At 41.6% G+C, this 20813-nt stretch overlaps 1 protein-coding gene across 1 annotated transcript; it reads left to right on the plus strand.

The window, feature by feature from the left end:
* Positions 1 to 92: 92 nt before the first annotated feature.
* On the plus strand, positions 93 to 4625 carry SLC35E3 (solute carrier family 35 member E3). Its single transcript, XM_062584298.1, has 5 exons — positions 93 to 496; positions 678 to 788; positions 1945 to 2103; positions 3060 to 3142; positions 3610 to 4625. The coding sequence occupies exons 1-5, from the start codon at positions 107 to 109 to the stop codon at positions 3794 to 3796; spliced, it is 930 nt and encodes a 309-aa protein (XP_062440282.1). The 5' UTR covers positions 93 to 106; the 3' UTR covers positions 3797 to 4625.
* Positions 4626 to 20813: the final 16188 nt, after the last annotated feature.

A 20813-nucleotide genomic window follows, 5' to 3' on the forward strand; every position in this document is an offset into this window, starting at 1 on the left:
GCGTGCCCGGGCGTGCGTGCGCGCGCACGCACCGGGGGCGGGGCCTCCGGGAGCGGCTGGGGGCCGCAGCCCTGCGCGGGCTGGCGGCGCCGGCGCGGGGGGCGCCATGGGCTGGGCGGCGGCGCGGGGCCGGCTGGCGGCGGGGCTGCTGGTGAACCTGGCCGCCTCCATCTGCATCGTCTTCCTGAACAAGTGGCTGTACGTGCGGCTGGGCTTCCCCAACCTCAGCCTCACCCTGGTGCACTTCGCCGTCACCTGGCTCGGCCTCTACCTGTGCCAGGCGCTCGGCGCCTTCGCCCCCAAGAGCCTGCGGCCGCGCCAGGTGCTGCCGCTGGCGCTCAGCTTCTGCGGCTTCGTGGTCTTCACCAACCTCTCCCTGCAGAGCAATACCATCGGCACCTACCAGCTGGCCAAGGCCATGACCACGCCGGTCATCGTGCTCATCCAGAGCCTGGCCTACGGCAAGAGCTTCCCGCTCCGCATCAAGCTCACCCTGGTGAGGAGGGCGCGGGGCCGGGGGGGAGGGGGCTGTCCCGGGCCGGGGGGGGAGGGGAGGGGGGCTGTCCCGGGCCGAGGGGGGGGGGGAGGGGGGCTGTCCCGGGCCGAGGGGGGGGGGGGAGGGGTGCTGTCCCGGGCCGGGGGGCCCTGCTGGGCCTGACGGCGCCTTGCCTTTGCAGCTCCCCATCACCCTGGGCGTCTTCCTCAACTCGTACTACGACGTGAAGTTCAGCTTGGTGGGGATGGTGTTCGCCGCCCTGGGCGTGCTCGTCACGTCGCTGTACCAAGTGGTCGGTAACGGCTCCCTGCCCTTCCGCTGCGGGGGGAGGGGCGCGGCGCGGGCCCGGCGGCCGAACCCCCCCCCCCCGGCCCGGTCGCGGCCCAGCAAAGCCCCCCGTCGGGCGTGGGGGGGAGGCTGCGCAATAGCCTTCGCTGACAAGGTCGCGTGTGCACTGGGGGAGCGTTAGCACCTGAGCGACGCTTTTGCACTGGCAGTTTGCGAAGTAATAACGTTAAGCTTATCCTTCAGCGTCGGTTTTGCTTATAACATTTAGCTCAGAACTATACGTAGCTAATGCTGACTCCCAGAGTGCGCTGTATGGGAAATCCGAGTTAAAATCAATTCTGAAATGAACTTCAGCAACTTTGGAATGACCTGGAAAGTAAGACAAATGGTCACTGTTTTTGTTAGCTTCTGTGTGGAGGAAACACAAGAAGAGAGAAACAGAAGTCACTATGTTTCATAGGGGGGCTTGGATTTTTTTCTTTTTGTTTGTTTGTTTTTAATATAGCTCTGGAAGCATTCCTAAGAATAAGTTGCAAAGTTTTGTCTGTGAAAGCAAATTTATTACTTGAAAAAGCAGCATACATTATGCTATGTTCAAATATGTGCTGGTTTAATATCTCTTAAATTGATAGGTGTGATCATAATATTTATTTCATAATGCAACATATAAAAAAGATTGGGTGAAGGATAGTCCCTGTAATATTGCATGCTCTGCTTAGGCAATATTCAGCTTTGTGGCAGATAGGATCTGGAATTTGTTGCAAGAATAAAAGGGAGCTGTCATTTTTTTTCCCAGTTCTACTACTTTATTTTTGTCCTTATTCTTAGGTATGTGAAAAAAGAAGGTTTAGGTACTAGGCATTTAGCTGGAAGGGGTCTTAACTGCACTCTGTCTCCTCCTTACGTGAGGAAAGTAGTGGTGTGCGCTCCACTGCTTGTGTACTCACCACTCACATGTGTAAACACCGATGTGTTTGTTAAACCAAAGTGTAAGAAGCCCTAACAAGTGGGCTTCTGGTTAGGCAAAGGTGGAAGATAACACTCAACAGTCCTTTTGTCATGATATATTAGTGACCAGTTTGATTTTGCTCAATCAATCAAGAGTTTGATTTTTTTTTCTCTCTTCCCTCATGTTTAACAACTTTCTCTTCTGATTTTAGTGGGTAGGAGCAAAGCAGCATGAGTTGCAGGTAAACTCTATGCAGTTGCTGTACTATCAGGCACCAATGTCCTCTGCTATGTTGTTCTGCATTATACCCTTCTTTGAGCCAGTCTTTGGAGAAGGGGGCATATTTGGGCCCTGGACACTTTCTGCTGTGGTAAGAGTTTCTTTTTTTAATCATTATTATTGATGAATTTGCATTTAATATTTGATACTAAATCTTGTTTCTTTGCAAAACAGATTCTTTGTACAAGTATTGACTATAATGAGATGAGAGGGGTATGTGGAAAGAGAAAAAACTTCTAGTTGTTTCTGTCCCTCCTCTCTTAGACAAGTTTCTGTCAATTGATATTTGTCCTTGTTTCTGTTTAGAGGGTATCTGAACAAAAGGAAAATTTGACAAAACCCAGAAGCTTGTCCTAATATATTAAATTAAAATACATAAGTGCCCAGGTTCTAGCTCTCACTGTCTGCTCAGAAAAGAGATAAGCATGCTTGCTTCTGATATTTTCAACTTCTCTTCTGTGGGAAGATGCCACCATTTGTTACTCTCCAGAATTGCTAGTTTAATTAAGAGGGCTGTAATTTCTCTCCTAATCTTTCTGTCCTTGATGTCACTAAAAAAGATGCAGTAGTATATTCTCAAGCACTGCTGATCATGCCAATCAGTGATCAATGCAAGGTCCCTTCTAGTAGTGCTGAATTTTATGAATAGAATAGCAAGTATTTACAGTAATAAAATTAGATGCTTTTCTGATACGGGGGATGTGTGACTGTAAGTAACATTTTGTCTGAAAGGTAAAGAATAGAACTTTGCATGTGAATGAGTAGCTAAATTTTTCAATTTACACTCTTAAATGTACATAGATGGAAGAGAAAGAAAGTTGTAGTTCTATCAGCATATATTTATGGGCATCATACCCTGAGCTACTCATAGATGTCACCTGTGTTTGCAGTGATTTGAAACTTGTTTTCATTTTTGCTCGCAATCTGGTTTTCTTGGATGATATTTTGCCTTCGATGAAAGTAAAGGAACCAAAATAAATAACTTTGAATGTATCTACAGATGGCCAAAAGTATGTTGGATTCCTGACTGTGTCCATTAATCCACAGATAATGGTACTGCTGTCTGGTATAGTAGCGTTTATGGTAAACTTGTCCATTTACTGGATCATTGGAAATACATCACCTGTCACGTATCCTTTGTAACATTAGTTGCTTCTCTTGTTTCTAGATGAATTATGTTAGCATTCATTGCAACAGATTTACTGTGGGAAAATTAGTTGGTTACCTACCTGCTTTATCTTATATATTGAATCTGGCAAAGCATGTTCCTGTCTTGGTGTATTTGTTTCTCTGTTTATGGTTTGTATAGAGGAGCGCAGTTGGCTTACTAACACGACCTTCGTACCTATAAAGAATATTCACCCATACTTCGGCTGTCTTGAGGAAGTGTTGGTGTGCCAGTTAGTTTGGAGTGCATGTTGGGGAGCGCAGGATGGGTGAAAAGTTTCACGTGGAGGTTAATTCTCAGAGTTGCAGAGATATTAGAAAGTTGCATGAATGTTACATAACATTGCATGCTTTGGACATAATTAGTGAAGTTTCTAATTTTCCTGTTTACAAAATACTGTATTTGCTGTTATCCTTAACAGATGTCTAGATATAACATGTTTGGACATTTCAAGTTCTGCATCACCCTCCTGGGAGGGTGCCTCTTATTTAAGGATCCATTGTCTGTAAATCAAGGCCTTGGGATTCTGTGCACATTGCTAGGTATTTTAGCTTATACCCACTTCAAGCTTAGTGAACAGGAAGGCAGTAAGAGTAAATTGGTTCAGCGTCCATAAAGCAAAGTTTTCTGGAGATTAATAACATTGTGAGGGAGAGCAAACATTTAAATGCATTGATTTTTAGAATGCACAAAATTGCTTCATTCAGTTAGAACTATTTTTAGTTTAACTGCCAGGACTGTTATTCTATAACTAAACACAGCAAATTAAATTATGTAAGATGCTGGGGTTTTGTCATCTCAGTCCATCTCACTGTTTTCATTAAATGGTAACTTAAAAAAATAAGAAAATCATACATTTAAAATTGCTATGGAAATTTTGCAGAAGCAGTTATGATTTTTGCATATTAAATGAGATCATTATGGCTATACTTAGAGAGAGGGAGCCTTGCTCTTGTGCTCATGCCAGTATTACTGTTATGAAGAAACATGGAGGCACTTTCATGCAGATGTGCTAGTATGTAAAGATGCTTGCTCCTTTTTGTCTGGTAAATGATGAAGAGGAAACGTGCTTTGTTTAGTTGCCTTAAAAAGGGCCACCAAACTCATTCCTAATTCTTGTATGCTTTTTTATGTACATATTTGGCTTCAATACAGTTATAAATTTCGAATGAAAGTATTAGATAAAATTACTAGTGGAGTGAGAGTAGAGGATACATTGCAAAACTTGAAGCCACAGGCCAAATGGTGGAAAAGTAGGGAATCAGATCTAAACAGTTAATCATAAATTTTTCTTTTGATCTGTCAGGACATTAACAAAGTCATTCATGTCTTAGAAAAACTGTTATTACTTTATAATTTTCTTTATGCCAAAACCAGGGATTTTCATGAGATCTTGTAAGTACTTGTGAGCCTAATAAAATCTCTGAATCTGTGGTAATTGCCAATATTTTGCAACCAATATACATAGACACCCATGCTAAAGCTATTCTCAGAGAAATCTTCAGGAAGCTCACCATCTGTAATGGATGTGAAGGGTGATCTCAGTGTTACAATCTTCCTTCTCCTGCATTCAACCCCAGATTGCTCCCACACGCTTTCCCAAGAGTTATTTTCATGAGATCCACAAAATTCACGGTCATTGGTCATCACTGTTTCGGAGAGAAGGCAGTGTTGTCTGGTCAGTTCTGGGTGGGAAATGTTTATTCAACAGATAGTCCTCTCAGGACATTCTCAAAGTAACTAAAGTGTGTGAGGTGGCAGTACTTCTGCCTTAATTTGGGAATATTTTGAAAACTAATTTATGCCAGTATCAAGCACTGATTTTGACAACATGTGAGGAGGGAAGAGTACTGTTTTGTTTAAAACACACACACACGCTCACTCACTCACTCTGCTTTCAGTAAATCACGTGAAGGTGTATGTTCACTAGATTGACAAGGTTATAATTCATTTGGAGTATCTTAATCCTTACATTTTGGTTTTATTTTATCTTCATCTACCTCTAGCAGATTTAAAGAGAGGAATGATATGAATAAAAACAGGTGTTTGGGTTTTCCAAACACCAGCAGGAATGGTAAGATACTTAGTTCCTCTAAGCTTTTTTTATAATGGAAATAGTAAATCTTTGATGTGTAAGAAACAATGCAGATCTTTTCAAGCTTGTAAATTATTTATTCTATTACAGAATTCTTGTTTTTTAAACAAGCTATTTCTCTGTAAGTTTACACCATAATACTCTATATCTTTTCGGAGTTAGAAATATCTGAATAATTTTACATCTTTACCAACTGTGTCTTAGACATTGTACAGGTTCAAGGATTTTTTTATACATTTTTATAAATCTATAATTAGTTTGAAAATACAGCCTGGACTACTGGAAGATATGTTCAGAATAGGAGAATCTCTGGATGCATATCCTTCAGTATGTGCACTGAGAAAGACATTTGCACTAATTTGTGCTGTGCACAAGTTCTTCTAAAATGCAGACACATCATGAAGACATTCTTAAAGTTAGAATCAAAATGACAGTATTAGAAGCCTATATGACAACAAGACTTGAGGTAAGACTGATGTAAATATAGAGTGGCAGAATGAACAGAATAGAAATGTCTGTTAATGCACAAGACTCCTTAAGGAGAGGAACAGATCTGCAAGAGAAAATCAAGAAAATGATGTAAGATGATATATTGTAAATAGTCTGTCGCTGGAATGTGCAAGTCCTGAAGCTCTCTTAAGTGACATGATTTTTTTTCCATATGTTCAGTAGCTCTCCTTGGAGATATACCTATTGTGTCTAACAAATAAAATATGTTGAACTTTTTCTGTGTCATTTGGTTCAAAATACTAAATGCAGAAGGGTTGTATAATCATAGGATAAATAGATTTCTTCGTACTGATTGTTTCTTTGGATACTCTTTTTGGGGTGGAAATTTGGTTTTAATCACTTGACTGATCTCTGCTTATTGAATAGAAGAACAGTTCTTGTCTTTTTCTTGATTTGTCTACGCATTAGTGGTCTAGGTATGTACTATGTGAAGTGATGTCACTTCAGTTTTTGCCTACATAATTTCAAGGAGTTTGCTTTGAGGCTGAATTCATAACACAGATGAAGGAAGCAGCATGCGCCAACTTCTCTTTCCCTGTGCCAATACATGCATGTGCATATGTGTGTACATGCATGCATGATTATAAGCTGCCCTTGTGCTTTCCTTCACTACCTTCTTTTCCTCCGGCTAAATCCTTTCTGAGTGCTCCAGTCTCTGCATGTGCTCCGTTTCCATCTCTCCCATATACACAGGACGCTGGTATGGAGGTTCCTTGGTCCTTATGCTGTTCCTTTTTTCTATGCTATGCTATTCTTTATGCCATTTCTGTTTTATATGCTATTCTGTATCCTTTTTCCCCTATGCTGAGGCTATGCATGCTTCCCTTCCCACTCACTACTCTTAGCAGAGAAGTCCCAATGCTTTCTTAATGATGGGGATGAGGATGGGAGCAAAATGGAGTTGAAAGTAGTACATTGGAACAGGGTAACTCTGGCACCAGCCAGGTGCTTTACAGACAAGTATATGGAAAGCTGGTGGGACTTGATCTTTCTTCAGTAGATCAAGAGGAGGAAGGGGTGAGAGAGACTGCTTGGACTGTTCACGTTTACTGCAAGCACTGTAGTAATGCGCTTTGCCAAACTTTCAAATCCTGAGGTAAAAGCAGACTTTTATCGAAATTAATGATACTTATCCCATATAAATTGCTTGTTCTGATGTTTACTGTGTCACTTAATATATGTTTTCCTGCTAATTATTGTTTGATTAAGTTTTGGCTTTTATGAAAGAAAAATTAGAGACTTAGCGTATTTAACACTGTGTAGTCATCATCCTGGGTGTGCCATCACAGCTGGAGCAAGACTGTGCAGACCATGGTGTATAGTTCTGCTTTTGTTTTCACTTCATTTTCTGCATATGACTGAACTGTGATGACAAACTGGACCTAGGCTTTATTCTGTTATCAGATGGTTTGCTGTTTGTTCGCATTGTCGTCTTTAAAATAGTACCATTAATGTACCAATGTACCATTAATTTCCCTTGGAAAAGCTGGCATTAGATACTAGGGTGACATTTCATTAGAGCAAGTGCAGATGATTCTGATTAAAATATGAGTGGGTAGTAGGAAGTTACCTTTGCTAATCCAGTCCCTGAAGATACTTTAGAGCTGATTTAACCAGTTTTTCTTATTTTCTCAGAAGGAATAGGAAGTATGCCTTCACTTCTACACACAGATACTCAGTCATTCAGGGCTTTTTGTTTGCTTTAGCATTCGTAAGTCAGCACTTGTTTGACAGATTTTGTATCTGTTTTTGTGTGATTCACTAAGTTAATACAGGCTCAGGCAATGCCATGCTAGAGGAATTTTTCTGTTGATAGGTGAACAGTTACTCTCTCAAGCTTGAGGTTGAAGGATGGTAGTTGCTGCTTTTAAATCTATGAAAAGGCGATTTGTCTTCCAAGAAGACAGAGTTTCAGTTCAGCAGGAATATATCCTGTCTCTGTTTCATTCCATGAAATGAATGCCCAGTGGTGGCCCAGGGCTAAAGCAACATTAAAGCCTTGTTTGAGCTATCCATAGTTTTTATTAAATTTATTTGAAGGTGTTAGTGACGGGTAAAGTATTCGTCAAACTTTTAAGATAAAAATCTGAAATTTGATAGTGCCTTATGGAATAGGAGCTTCAGAAGAGTGTTTTTAAAGCATTATGGAGTACAGCTAGTTTCTACTCCAAATCTAGTTTGTCATGTATTTTCTGCAAAATCTACCAAAAAGAAATGGTGTAAGTATTTATTTGCTGGCTGTATATGTTTATACAGTTGGGCTTTTGAGAAGGGACTTGCTCTTGAGCAATGCTGTGCTACTAAACGCTTGCACGCTGCTTGTGTTCAGGAATGATGTAGAAACATCCAGTGCCATGCTCCTGTAATTCACTAGTATACTTAGGATGGAGAAAAAAAGGGTCACTTTGATAGAGAAGAGAGCTTTTTATCTCCTTGTTTTCAGCAACAAATGTGAGACCTACAGTTTACTGGAATTCAGGGAGCCAGCTGTACTTGCTTTTCCTCAGTTTGCCTTTCATGACAGGATTTTCTCCCAAGATGTCTCTTCTGCACCCAGTTGCACAGTCAGTGTCTTAACCTGGATTTTAAAAGTGGCAGGTTTGGGACTGCAGACTTAGGAGTTTTGTTTGCTTTTAAAAATTTTCAGTAACCATTCCCAACCCAACCTCCCTCTTTACTGAGAACACAAATAAGAAGGATGCTGAGTAAATGAAAAAAAAATGGTGAAGTGTTGAGATTGCAGTTTCTCTTGCAGACAAACTTCATTCTTCTTACTGTAGAGATGCAGTTCTTTCTGTTTGTTTCTCTTTTACTGTTATAATAAGATACATGTGCAAAGGCACCAGGTCTTTGCTCCATACAAATTCATTTTCTTCTGCTTGCTATCTCCCTGATGGCAGTTTCAGCTTTCTGTTTGAAAGCTCAGTCAGTTGCTGTGAAGATGATCGGGGTGTCAATGACAGAAGATTAATAATATGAAGTGAAAAATCATCAGCAGGAGCTGATATAGTCTTGGGTAATAACAGATACTCTAAAACATAGACATCATTAAGAAAAAAAGCAGGCTTAGCACAGGGGAGAGGTTTATCTCTAAGCAGGTATTGCAGAGACCGCAAGAGTTGAACTGTGTAAATTCTTACTGTGCTGTAGTAATTGACAAATTTAGTTTCAATTAATTTTTGATAATATTTGGTAATATAAATACCATGCAAGAAAAATAAATAGCTAGGTTCAGACATTATAAAAATTTCTGCCAGACTCGATTCCACAGAGATAGTTAACCTTCCTGAGAGAAGGGAGCTGTTGTTCTGCCTCCAGTTCACTTAGTGATGCTGAAGTTAGTAAAGGAGGGTTTGTGTGCCTGAAAGCTGATCTGCTTTTTTCAACTATATCAATTGGTATAATAAAAACATACCACCTCTCCCTACACACCTTGTCTCATTGAAGATACTGTATATGTTTTAGTCTGACTTCACTGGATAATGCTTATATCTTCCTTCAATAGTTGAAATGTCTAATGTGTAGTTTTAAAGTAAAGCATATTCCATTGCCCTGTACAACTGCCTTGTACAAGTGGCTCTGCTCTAGGGCATCCAACCCAAGCCCAAGGGTCATGGTTACAATCTGTGGTTCAGCAACAACTAATGCAAGGGGAAATGCAGTCCCTCTTTGTTTCTAGTTGCAAAGCAACTGCTGTTGCTCTCATAACTTAATCATAGAATCAGTGAGGTTGGAAGGGACCTCTGGAGACCATCTAGTCCAGCCTCCCCGCTCAGCAGGGTCACCTAGAGCATGGTAGACAGGGTTGTATCCAGGAGAGCCTTGAGTATCTCCAGGGAAGGAGACTCCACAGCCTTTCTGGGCAACCTGGTCCAGTGCTCCGTCACTCTCACAGTGAAGAAATCCCCCCTCACATTCAGGCAGAACTTCCTGTGGTTCAATTTCTGCCCATTGCCTCTTGTTCTGTCACATGGGTCAACTGAAAAGAGTTTGTCTCCGTCCCCTTGACACTCTCCCTTCAGGTACTTGTACACATTGATAAGATCCCCCCTCAGTCTTCTCTTCCCCAGGCTAAAGAGGCACAGCTCTCGCAGCCATTCCTCATAGGGCAGATGCTCCAGCTCTCTGATCATCCTCGTAGCCCTACGCTGGACTCTCCCCAGTAGCTCTGTGTTTCTCTTGTACTGGGGAGCCCAGAACTGGACACAGCACTCGAGATGAGGCCTCACCAGAGCTGAGTAGAGGGGCAGGATCACCTCCCTCCACCTGCTGGCAACACTCTTCCTAAGGCACCCCAGGAGACCATTGGCCTTCTTGGCCACAAGGGCACATTCCTGGCTCCTGGTCAACTTGTCACCCACCAGCACTCCCAGGTCCTTCTCTGCAGAGCTGCTCTCCAGAAGGTCAGCCACCAGCTTGTCCTGGTGCCTAGGGTTATTTTTCCCTGGGTGCAGGACTCCGCACTTGCCCTTGTTGAACCTTAGGAGGTTTCTCTCCACCCAGCTCTCCAGCCTGTCCAGGTCTCTCTGAATGGCAGCACAGCCCTCAGGTGTGTCAGCCACTCCTCCCAGCTTGGGATCATCAGCAAACTTGCTGAGGAGGCACTCTGTCCCCTCATCCAGGTCACTGATGAAGAAGTTGAACAGGATGGGAGCCAGTACTGAGCCCTGGGGGACGCCACTAGCCACAGGCCTCCAGCTAGACTCCACGCCACTGATGACGACCCCCTGAGCTCTGCCCTTCAGCCAGTTCTCAATCCACCTCACTGTCCGCTTATCTAACCCACACTTCCTGAGCTTATCTAGGAGGCTGTTATGGGAGACAGTGTCAAAAGCTTTGCTGAAGTCAAGGTACACAACGTCCACTGCTCTGCCCTCATCTACCCAGCCAGTCATGCCATCCTAGAAGGCTATCAGATTGGTTAAGCAGGATTTCCCCTCTGTGAATCCATGCTGGCCAGTTCTGATAACTTCTTTTCCTCCATATGCCTGGAGATGACATCCAGAATGAGCTGTTCCATCACCTTTCCAGGGATGGAGGTGAGGCTGACGGGCCTATAATTGCCTGGGTCCTCCTTCTTGCCCTTCTTGAAGACTGGAGTGACATTGGCTTTCTTCCAGTCCTCAAGCACCTCTCCAGTTCTTCAGGACCTCTCAAAGATGATGGAGAGCGGCCTGGCAACAACACCTACCAGCTTTCTCAGTACCCGTGGCTGCATCCCATCTGGGCCCATGGATTTGTGGATGTCTAGCCTGCCCAGAAGGTCTCTAATCTTATCCTCCTCAACCAAAGGAAAGTCTTCCCTTCTCCAGACTTTCTCCCTCACATCCAGGCTACAGGATTCATGAGGGCTGCCCTTAGCAGTGAAGATTGAGGCAAAGAATCTTTGGCACCTCCCTTCAGTAGGTGCATAAGAAGGCTCCTTTCCTGTTTCAGTCTGCCCTTTCTATATTAAGTATAATTATGTCATATTTTAGGGAATTCTGGAATTGAGACAGAAATTGTATCCACGGATCATGTGAATATATTAACCCTAGTGCTGCTTTGTTTTTTTCTACCTGGGTTCTCTTAACTGCCCTCCTATCCATGGAGGGGGAAGGAAAAAAAAAAGTTGTTTAAAATACAGGAGGAGTCAGGTAGTAGCTCAGTGCCTAATAGGCACAATACGTTTTTATAAGAGAAAGGCAGGAATGGACATGGGCAGATGAAACAGTGCAATGAAAGTAAACTCTGTATTTAGAAGTGAGTAGTGGGATAGATGAAAGGGTGCTTGAGATTTAGCATTACAAAGATACATTCTCAGTTGTTAGTGACTTCATTGGAATGTGAATGTAAGTCTTTCATTTGAAGCCATGTGATTATATTTAACAAGCTCCCTAAAAGACCTACCAGTCTGGGTAACTAGCAATGTGTCATAAATGACCAGGATTATTCTTAGGACTGCAGTAGCTTTGTCACATCTAAGGAGTCCAAGGAGGAGGTTTCTGGCTGAAGCCTAATATAAGTATGTAATTTTTAATGACCTTCGCACAGAAAACAGTTGTATTTTAAACAAATTTGCTTCTCAGCCTCTGCTTCGTAAGGAAGTTAGAGATGTGTTCTCACTGGGCAAAGCCCATGCAATCATCATGACTACTGGGACTCCCAGAACAGAGGTGGCTGTGTATGTTAAAAATAAATAAATAAATAAAAAGTGAAACTGTGAATTGGAGGAAATAGAGTAATATATAGCACATATACATCTAGGTAGAATTTTAAATAGAGGATCTAAGTTTACATATTTAACCACTCAATTAAGCATCTGAAGAACAGGGCCAGATTTGTCAGTGGTGAACTTACTCCCTTTCTGTTATAGCTAATGGAGAATGGCATGTGCTCAGCATTTCCAGAAATAAAGCTGCATAGTTTAGATAGCTTTGGAGTAAGATACTTTAATTTGGGCTGACAAGTTTTAAATTTTTTTGGTCTCCAAATAAATTAGATATGCTGTTTAAAAAAGAAACAGAGAGCCTTTATGCTGCTTCCTTACTGTTTTTATCCTTTGCCTCTGGGGGAAAAAGGATAGCATTTCCACAATCTGATTTTGTTGTTATTGTGTATCTAACTACAGTGACCAACTTGGTTTCTGTCTTGCAGTACACTGAGTTGTGTATTAAAAGCTTTCATTAAGATCTTGTAACTTACCTGCATGTGTACCTGTTGATTCCATTCAGGTTTTTGTCCTTGAGCTGAATGGAGAAAGCCCCTCGTATTACAGAATGTCAACTATTGCAAAAATAAAAAGCACAAAATTTGTCATTAATTAAACAGTCTATCAGAAATAATTTTTTAGCAACAAGCTGCCCTTCAGGGAGTACAAAGATGATACTAAGGTCTTCTGGGATCAAGACTGGTTTACTTGATAAATGCATTTCTTGAGATAGTCAGAACTTGTTTTTCTGTGTGTTAATCCAGTTAGAAGGAGAAATCAACAATGGTCATACGTCCTTTAGGCAGTTCTGATTTATTTCCAAAACCACATAATTTCATTTTCCTAAATATGAGAAAACTGTTCTAATCACAATTAATGGTGTACCAGTGCTTTTTTAGCAGGTATCATTTCCCATTCCCCAGAGACCCACTTCTTACGCAAACTGCACCTGAAGGAAAACTTAACTTTTGGTCTGCAGGTTAAAAAATAAAAAAAAGAGAGAGAGGCAGTAGACTTTCCCAAACAAAACCCAAGCAAATCTCCTCAAAGAGGGTATTTCAATTTATGGATAGGTTTGCCTTTGCCTTTATCTGGGGTGGAGGTGTACACTACACCTTAATTCTCATAACTCTATACTGAAGGCAGGATGGTGGTTCAACCTGCAGCCCTATGATGCGCAAGCAACAGCACAGTGGATAGACACTTTGGAGGATGACAATGAGCTGGAGGCATTTGGTACCCACAGTAAGTTGTTTTTATAGAACTAGATGCAGTATTGCAGAACCACCTGTACTTGCATATTATTCGAACATCATCTTGAATGATGAAGATAGAAATTTAAATATAAGTAGTATGAAACACAGACATTTTGGGAAATTAACATTGATTTAGGTGGAAGTCATGCATAGGGTGCTGTTGTATGAAATGGCAACCAGCTGCTCCTGCTGGTCTTCATGCACACTTTTGGCACATGCTCCTGCCCCTTGATTTGTGTGAGCTCAGACAGCCATCTGTCCCTCTGCTGAGCTCAATAGTAGAGCACTTTTTGCTTCCGTTAGCAAGTTGATTGCCTTACTGTGCAGGCAGGCAAGTTTCAGAGCTGGCACAAGGGGGAAGAGTGACACCATGTGACTTGGAAACAGGAATGGGAAGCAGAGCGGGTACCTCTTTCAGTGTCAGCAAGCTGATAGACCAATTCAGATACAATTATCTGCCTGCCTTCTATATGCTTAGCCTCAAAAAGCAGTTTTTGAAGGGGAAAGTTTCACAAAAACGTGAATGAAACGGTGAGAAATCCGTATTTTTATTTACAGCTACAAACCTCTCAAATGGAAGTCCTCAAAGAGTTTCTAAAGCACTCCAGAACATACATACGTGCCTGTTAGTGGTCTTGAAATCTGGAGGAATGGCTGGCTCTCACCTTAGTGGTTGTTGCCTGCATCTAGCAAATCTGTTCCCCATATTCTGTATACAAAGGACTTTCTTTGGAAAGTCTGTATGTTGGTCCCGTTTTTCAACCTGCTCCATTTTGCTGAACCAGTAGTCTGTGCTAGAGAGCTGTTTCTGCTCCCCAGAAGAGAGCTTTACTCATCTGAAAGCTTATAGTAATTCACAGTGTGTCATAAAAATGGGAAATATTTGGGATTTTTTTTAAGGCTGGCTAATTTTCTAATCACTGTTGCTTGTCCCTGAACAAGCCAGGATTTAAATATCTTATAATTAAATATTCTCAGTGTTTTCATATCTGTGTAAATGTGAGATAAGCAGTCCCCTGCTGTCAGAAATTTCCTTTTAAAAATTTACATAAGTCAATATGCACAAAACAGCTGAAGAAATTACACTAGAATGTGGCATCCTTATTAACTGGCAAGATTAGGATTTGGGGGCTAGGAATGCAGGAAGTGGAACAAATTTCTGTTAAGACTTCTCTGCAAAAGTAGCTTGCCAAGACTGTTGCAGCAGAGGAAGATGTTGGAGACAATGGGCTCCAAAGAGGCATTGCTTCCATTGGAAACAGGAAATGGAGAAAACCTGGTAAAAATGGAGAACTGATAGGTCTAAAATGTAAATTAAAATATAAAGTTTCCTTAGGTTTATTGTAGTAATCTTTATGGACTTTCATAAAGTATTTTTATGGCTGCAGGGAATTAAAGGACACTGACTCACATTCAGCGTGCTCATACTGACAGTGATGTGAAACTGTACTGCTGTGGAGCTACTTGTGGCTTCTCCTCTTCTAGAGCCTATTGTCCTTTCCTGTCTGTGTAGGCAAAGAGGAATGTGTGGCCATGCCATACCCTCCCTTGGATGGAACCACGTGAGCAGCAGTTTAACAGGGCAGGCTGTGAACTGAACCTACTGAGATGTGGGCAGGTGATATCTCCTGCCTACTGTAGTACAGAGGCAGACACTTTTGGCTGCCAGAAGTTAGAGCCAGCAGCTGAGAGAGGTGATGTCTTGAAGTGGAGCAATGTTATTTATTTGATTAAAGTTCTAATAGCAATAGCAAATCATGGATGCTAATAGGGAAAGGAATATAAAGATCATAGTTCTGGAACTGTGTGGGAGAAAGCTTTAAAAGCGATGCAAAGATTAGCTGTGGGATGAAAGAGGATCGTCCTTGTTGGTCTTGTACAAGGAGAAAAAGAGTTGCTGCAGTAAAATGTGTGTAGTTGTTATCACAAAGAAAATTCCCTTAAGCAGCTGCACAGAAGAAACACAGCTGAGGCATGTCCTCTGCAGATGTCAGGATGTGCATTTCCAAAGAAGTTTTCACAAAAGAGAACAGGTTCAGCTTGACAGAGTAAATGAGCTATAAAACAAAATGGCTCTTCAAATTACCATGAGAAGTGTTGTCTTTGGTAAAAGCAACCCAACTCACCTTGCAAAGAAAGTCTTCAGCTGCCTTGCATCATAAGGAAAGTTGGATAGGGCTAACTAAAGTAAGTATCAGTGGTAATGTGTACACTTCAATTCTAATTTCTGAGAATGTGGACCTAGTTATCAGTAGGACATAATTTTCTAGTGAGATGCTATCACGGGAGGTACCACGGGGTTTATCAGCCCTTATTAGGTTTATCAGGTGACGAGTACCAAAGACATTCAGGGTAGGACATTCAGCGTGTGGTTAGGTGATGAGGCAGAGATCTCCAAACAGCAGCCTCCCTTCAAAAGGGGTTATTTCTGAGCCCCATGTCCATCTCTAACTCTCTGTTCCCAGCTGTGTGTTCCTGCTGCTTTCCTTGCAATGTCTCCTGTGCTCATCTGACTGTATGATAAACCAAGCTGACTTACTAGCAGCAAATAAAGGAAAACTCCTGTTACTGAGCTGGCTAACTCTGTGGTCAAATGAGCCAAAGCCAGCTCAAAGGAAGGTCGGGGTACTTGGCTGGGAATGCGTGACTCATGACAAGGCCATTGTTTCATTAGGACACTGGATGGGCTCAGGTCATTCTTTCAGTGAGAATTTGGTGGGCTTGGCTGCATCACCTAATCATGCAAGATGGCTGGGTCAGTCCAGCACCTAGCTGCTTCCAAAAAAGCTCTCATCTTGTAAGGCCACTAGAGCTTGCAATCAGCAGTAGGGATAGGAGGAGGATGGACGGGAATGTGACATCTCTCTTGGCAATCATGAGCTGTGAAATCAGCCAAGCTTTCTGTAAAATTCACCTTTAGTAGCACCTCTATCTAAGCTAGCAGAAGCAGATCCTGTCTTTTTCCCTTTCCTCTTGTATGTCACCATCTCAGGGGTGTCCTGGCCCAGTTACTGCATAGCTATTCAGGACTAGCTTGGGGAACTAATCTTGCTGAAGAATAACCTGCAGGAAAAAATGCATTATTTTTTGGGTGTATCAGATTCCTTTATCCAGTTTATGCTATGGCTGCGTAAGTAGCTGTGTCAGTGCAACAGAAGGGGCAGTAAGAGGATGGGTACAGCTAAGTGGGAACAGATCTCTGAAATGGCAAAATTACATGTACACTGAAGAAATACATGTTGAAACCTTGCTATCTGACCATTAAACAAAACAGTTTTAGTGTGGCTGGATTAGTGTAGCTGAGTGAGTCCCATCACTGACAGGTTTCCTAGAGCAGAGCAGATACAGTAGATGATCTGCCTGACTAGGGTTCAGGAAAAGTGAGATAGACCCAAGTCAGTGATGCTCTGCACCTTTACCTACATCCTGACTCGAAAGAAAGATGAGATATTATGGCATCTCCTGAACTGAAAGCATTAAAGATCAGGTTAGACAAGTATCTGCCAAAAGGGATGGTCTATATTTTACCAACCCTTCTTCAGTAGAAACTGGGGAAGCAAATGTTCTCATGAATCTTATTCAAACCTTCAGTGCTGAAAGCTGGAAGACCAGTGCTCTCAAATATCTCACTGCACTCCATTTCTGAATATGTTTGTGTGAGGCTTGTTTTACTTATGTGAGGAAACTAGCCTGTCTGCTGAGCCAAATAAATCATGATGTGGCAATATCTTACAGAGCCACAGAAGTGGATTTTTGAATATTCCCTAGAGAGAAACACTGTCGTAGTGTATTTCTCTGAAAGTCTCCTACCATGCTATGTTCTCTCTGGCCTTAGCTCATACTTGAGCAACACAGTTTTAAGATAATTAAGATAGGTCAGAACTCAAAGCTCAGTGCCTGTATATCTATCCAGATACACAAGAAAAGTGGAAGAAACTGCCAAGAAAATAGACAGAATAAAAGCTACTGCGACTAGGAAGAATATTTCTAAATGTAAAAGTGGTGTATATTGGGCTGCTGTGATACCTACTGAGTTCAACAATGCCAAAAATCCATGCACTTGCATTGTCTGGAGGCAAGAGGCAAGTGAGATACTAATCTTCAGTGGAAACAAGCACAACACAGAGCAAATATTTTTGCATGAATTTTTAACCTGCAGTCAGAGTGGAAACTGTTTAGTTTGTGTTCTGCTTTTGCGGAGGCGTCAGTGGAATGATTTTGTAAAAGTTTTCTCCATTTATTTCTAGGAGCCTTTCTTTGCGTGTTTAGGATGAAAAATAACCTTTCACCACTAGACAGCACAAGCACCGTCAAACTGTCACTGACAAAGCTCCTTACAAAGCCAAGATGGTCTAAGGCATGGTGAGAGAGGCAAAGTTTGTAAACAGACATAGTTTACAACAGGGAGTTGGTAGTTATCCCAGTTAATGGAGCCAGGGGAGGTGGCAAAAAGCAAGCTTACTGGCATGTACATCCTCTAAAAATGTATACAGCAGCTGGATTGATATTCCCTCTCTCTCTCTCATCTTCTTGCTGATAGACTGTGGATGTTACCCTGAACTGCAGTGCCCACAGTTAGAGGTTTCAATTTTTAGGGCAGCAGGGTGGGGAATCCCCCTGCATCTTCCTGTTTCAATATAGTCAAAACATTCTGGGGACAAAAATAAGTTACCTACAAGACCTAACCATCTTGTTCAAATTTTCTAGTGCAGCTGGGCCTATCAAAGTCCTCCTCAGGCTGTGTATTGCCAACCAGTATCAGGTGACTTTCAAGAGGAAGCTGGGAAGAACCAAAATAACACAGTACAATAGGAAAAGCAGTAGCTCAAAACAGTGTGAAATAAATAGATATTAAAACACTGTTATCTTTTTTTATTATTGATACAATTCTACAAACATTTTCACATGTAATTACAGAAAAATTAAGATATGTAACAGTATTTGCAGAAGATTTTGCAAATTCTTTCTGTGAAACTATTTTTGTACGTCTAGAGAGTATATGTTTTATATATACTATGGAAACACTAACAAAACTTGAAAAGCAACAATGATGTGGAGGGTAGAAGGAGACAGAGAATATGCAAGTGTTTGGAGAAAGGCACAGTAGGGAGGAAAGGGCAGAAATTCAGAGATGAATGTGAAAAAGATCAGGACAGTGTTGGTCATCCCAACCTAGTATTTGGCATCTAAATTTCAGAATGTCAAAATCACTTTCTAGACTTTCTCACTGCAGCCATGAGAGTGGAAAATGTAGACAAGTGCTCTCCCCTTGATTCAGGAGAAGCATGTGACTGTCGCATTCAGGGCCTCACCACCCTACTTGGCATGGGCAGATGAATCATCACAGCTGGTGTACAGAAACTGCCCCTTGCATCTCTCACAGCTCTCATCCCAAGAACAAGCTATCTTGTTCGCCAGCTCATTTCCTCAAAGATATATGGGCCTCTGGAGGGACCTGGGTGCCTAGGCTTAGCCCCTTGCACATGGCCTTATAAGTCTTCCACTGAAAAACATTTTTCTCTATGGCAGATTGCCACTGAAGGATCACCAAGCTTTGGGGAGATCTGGAAAGACCTACAACTCCCAAGATCTTTAGGAATATTTGCATGAGATTAAACAGGGTTTTAAGAACGTTAGTGAATATAACAGTGAATATCATCAAAGCTGTTATGTCCTTAACAGGTAATAGGTTAATAGGTTTATGTCACATTGATACTGACTTTGACAATCCTGGCAGATTATTGCCAATGGACAGCAAGATGATTATAAAGATGAGGGTTATGTTCTCTGTGGAGATCCAAGTACAGAGAGCTATACACATGGGACTGAAGAAAAACACATAATCAGCCACGAATAAAAATGGAGGGTGCAAGATCTGAGAGATTTGAGAAGTCTAAATCTTCCAATCACTCAAAATGAGAACATAATCTGTGGACCACTACAACTATATTATGACTATGCTGTGTGGATGTTAGGATAGTTAAAGAACCCATGTAAGCAGTGTAAAAATCCCCTTCCCTTCAGATCTTTCTTTTTAATCAGAACACTGTAATATACCACTAGAAACGTTAAAAAAACTTACTGCAGGTTTATTGTACTGTGCAAACCACGTACTCTAAGAAGACTGTCTGCCTTTTCAGAATACTCTAATTGTGCAATGCTCAATATGCTTGAACTTTAAAGCACTGTATGGCAGGCTACTTTGCCAGCTAAGAGAAAGGAAAACTTAGTACAAATTTGGCTGTAGCTGTCTGGGATTCATTAATGAATTTATTTTGTACTCCCCCAGTTGTCATTCTTGTATGTTTATCTACTGGCTTTTGATCTAGAAAATCTGCCTTTTTCTCCTATGTTTTTCTCATAAGACTGTATTTTGGTCAGTTCAAGTTTAGCCATCATTTTGAAGTGGACAAGGTGGGAAGATTGAATAACCACTGTCTGGACACAGAGTTATGCAGTGTTTGCTTGTGTACAAAGTAATGCAGTACATATAGACTCGAGAGTCTCTGGATCTGGTCTTTTTCTTGGTTTGGTTCTCAGCTGGGGTTCAGGATGATTGTCGTTCAGGATGCTCCAGCATCTCCATGAATTCAGACTGTACCAGTTTCACTGGACTGACAAAATCTGTTTTGCGTATCAGTCAGAAGGTCCATACCACTGCGGTCACTGGAAGGGAACAGAACCTGCACAAATGTGTCCTCCTAGTAAAACTGGGTCAGCAGTTTTTTCTCACACATAGTACTGATGTTACTATTACCTCAGTCCACTGAGGGAACTTTTAACTTGTTGTACCATGAATGTGTACTTACCTATTTTTTTCATGTCTATGTTTAAGCAGGTATGAATTTACTGACAGAGGAATGGACACCGTTAAAACTACTCTCCTTGTTTGGCAGTAACTATATATATGCCAGCAATTAAATGGTGAGGTAATATTTGATCGGGGCCCACCAAGAGAGGCCATATAAATAAGTAAAAAAGCAGGTTAGATGGCCAGGAAAGCAGCATTGCTGTTTAGAAGCATGACAGAGCAAGGTACAATAGTTTATTTCAGGTGGTAGCTGCATCCATGCCTGATTTGCAGGAGAAAAACTCACCTTCTCAGCAAATCTACTTCCAAATACACATCCAAGCTGGTAACAAAGCTTCATAACATAATCTTGTTTATGATCACAAGAGATTCTTTGAGTGAAACTACTCAAACTAACCTTCAAGATTTCAAGTCCAGGCTAGCCTAGACACTAGATAATGACTTGAGTAATCACTCCAAACTATTTGTCTAGCTACTAGCATTGTTGTTTAATTGTGTATACTGCAAGCTAAGGCAAAGCTATGCTCTCAAAAGTAGAAACCAAATTAATACCAGCAAAAAAAGTGACTTTGTAATTCACAAGGAAAATCAATCTTACTAGTGAAAAGAATGTAAGAAAATACAGCCTATGCTAAAACTTTTTTCAGGAGTGGATAGCTCTTCCTGGTTGAAGGAAAACTATACTCCACTCAACAGAGCAGCAATAAAATATTAAATTGTGAAGTAGACCACAATAAGGTCTGCAAGGGAGGACATTATAGTGACTTAATG

The sequence above is a fragment of the Rhea pennata genome, chromosome 1 (assembly GCF_028389875.1).
Source record: "Rhea pennata isolate bPtePen1 chromosome 1, bPtePen1.pri, whole genome shotgun sequence".
Lineage (NCBI taxonomy): Eukaryota > Metazoa > Chordata > Aves > Rheiformes > Rheidae > Rhea > Rhea pennata.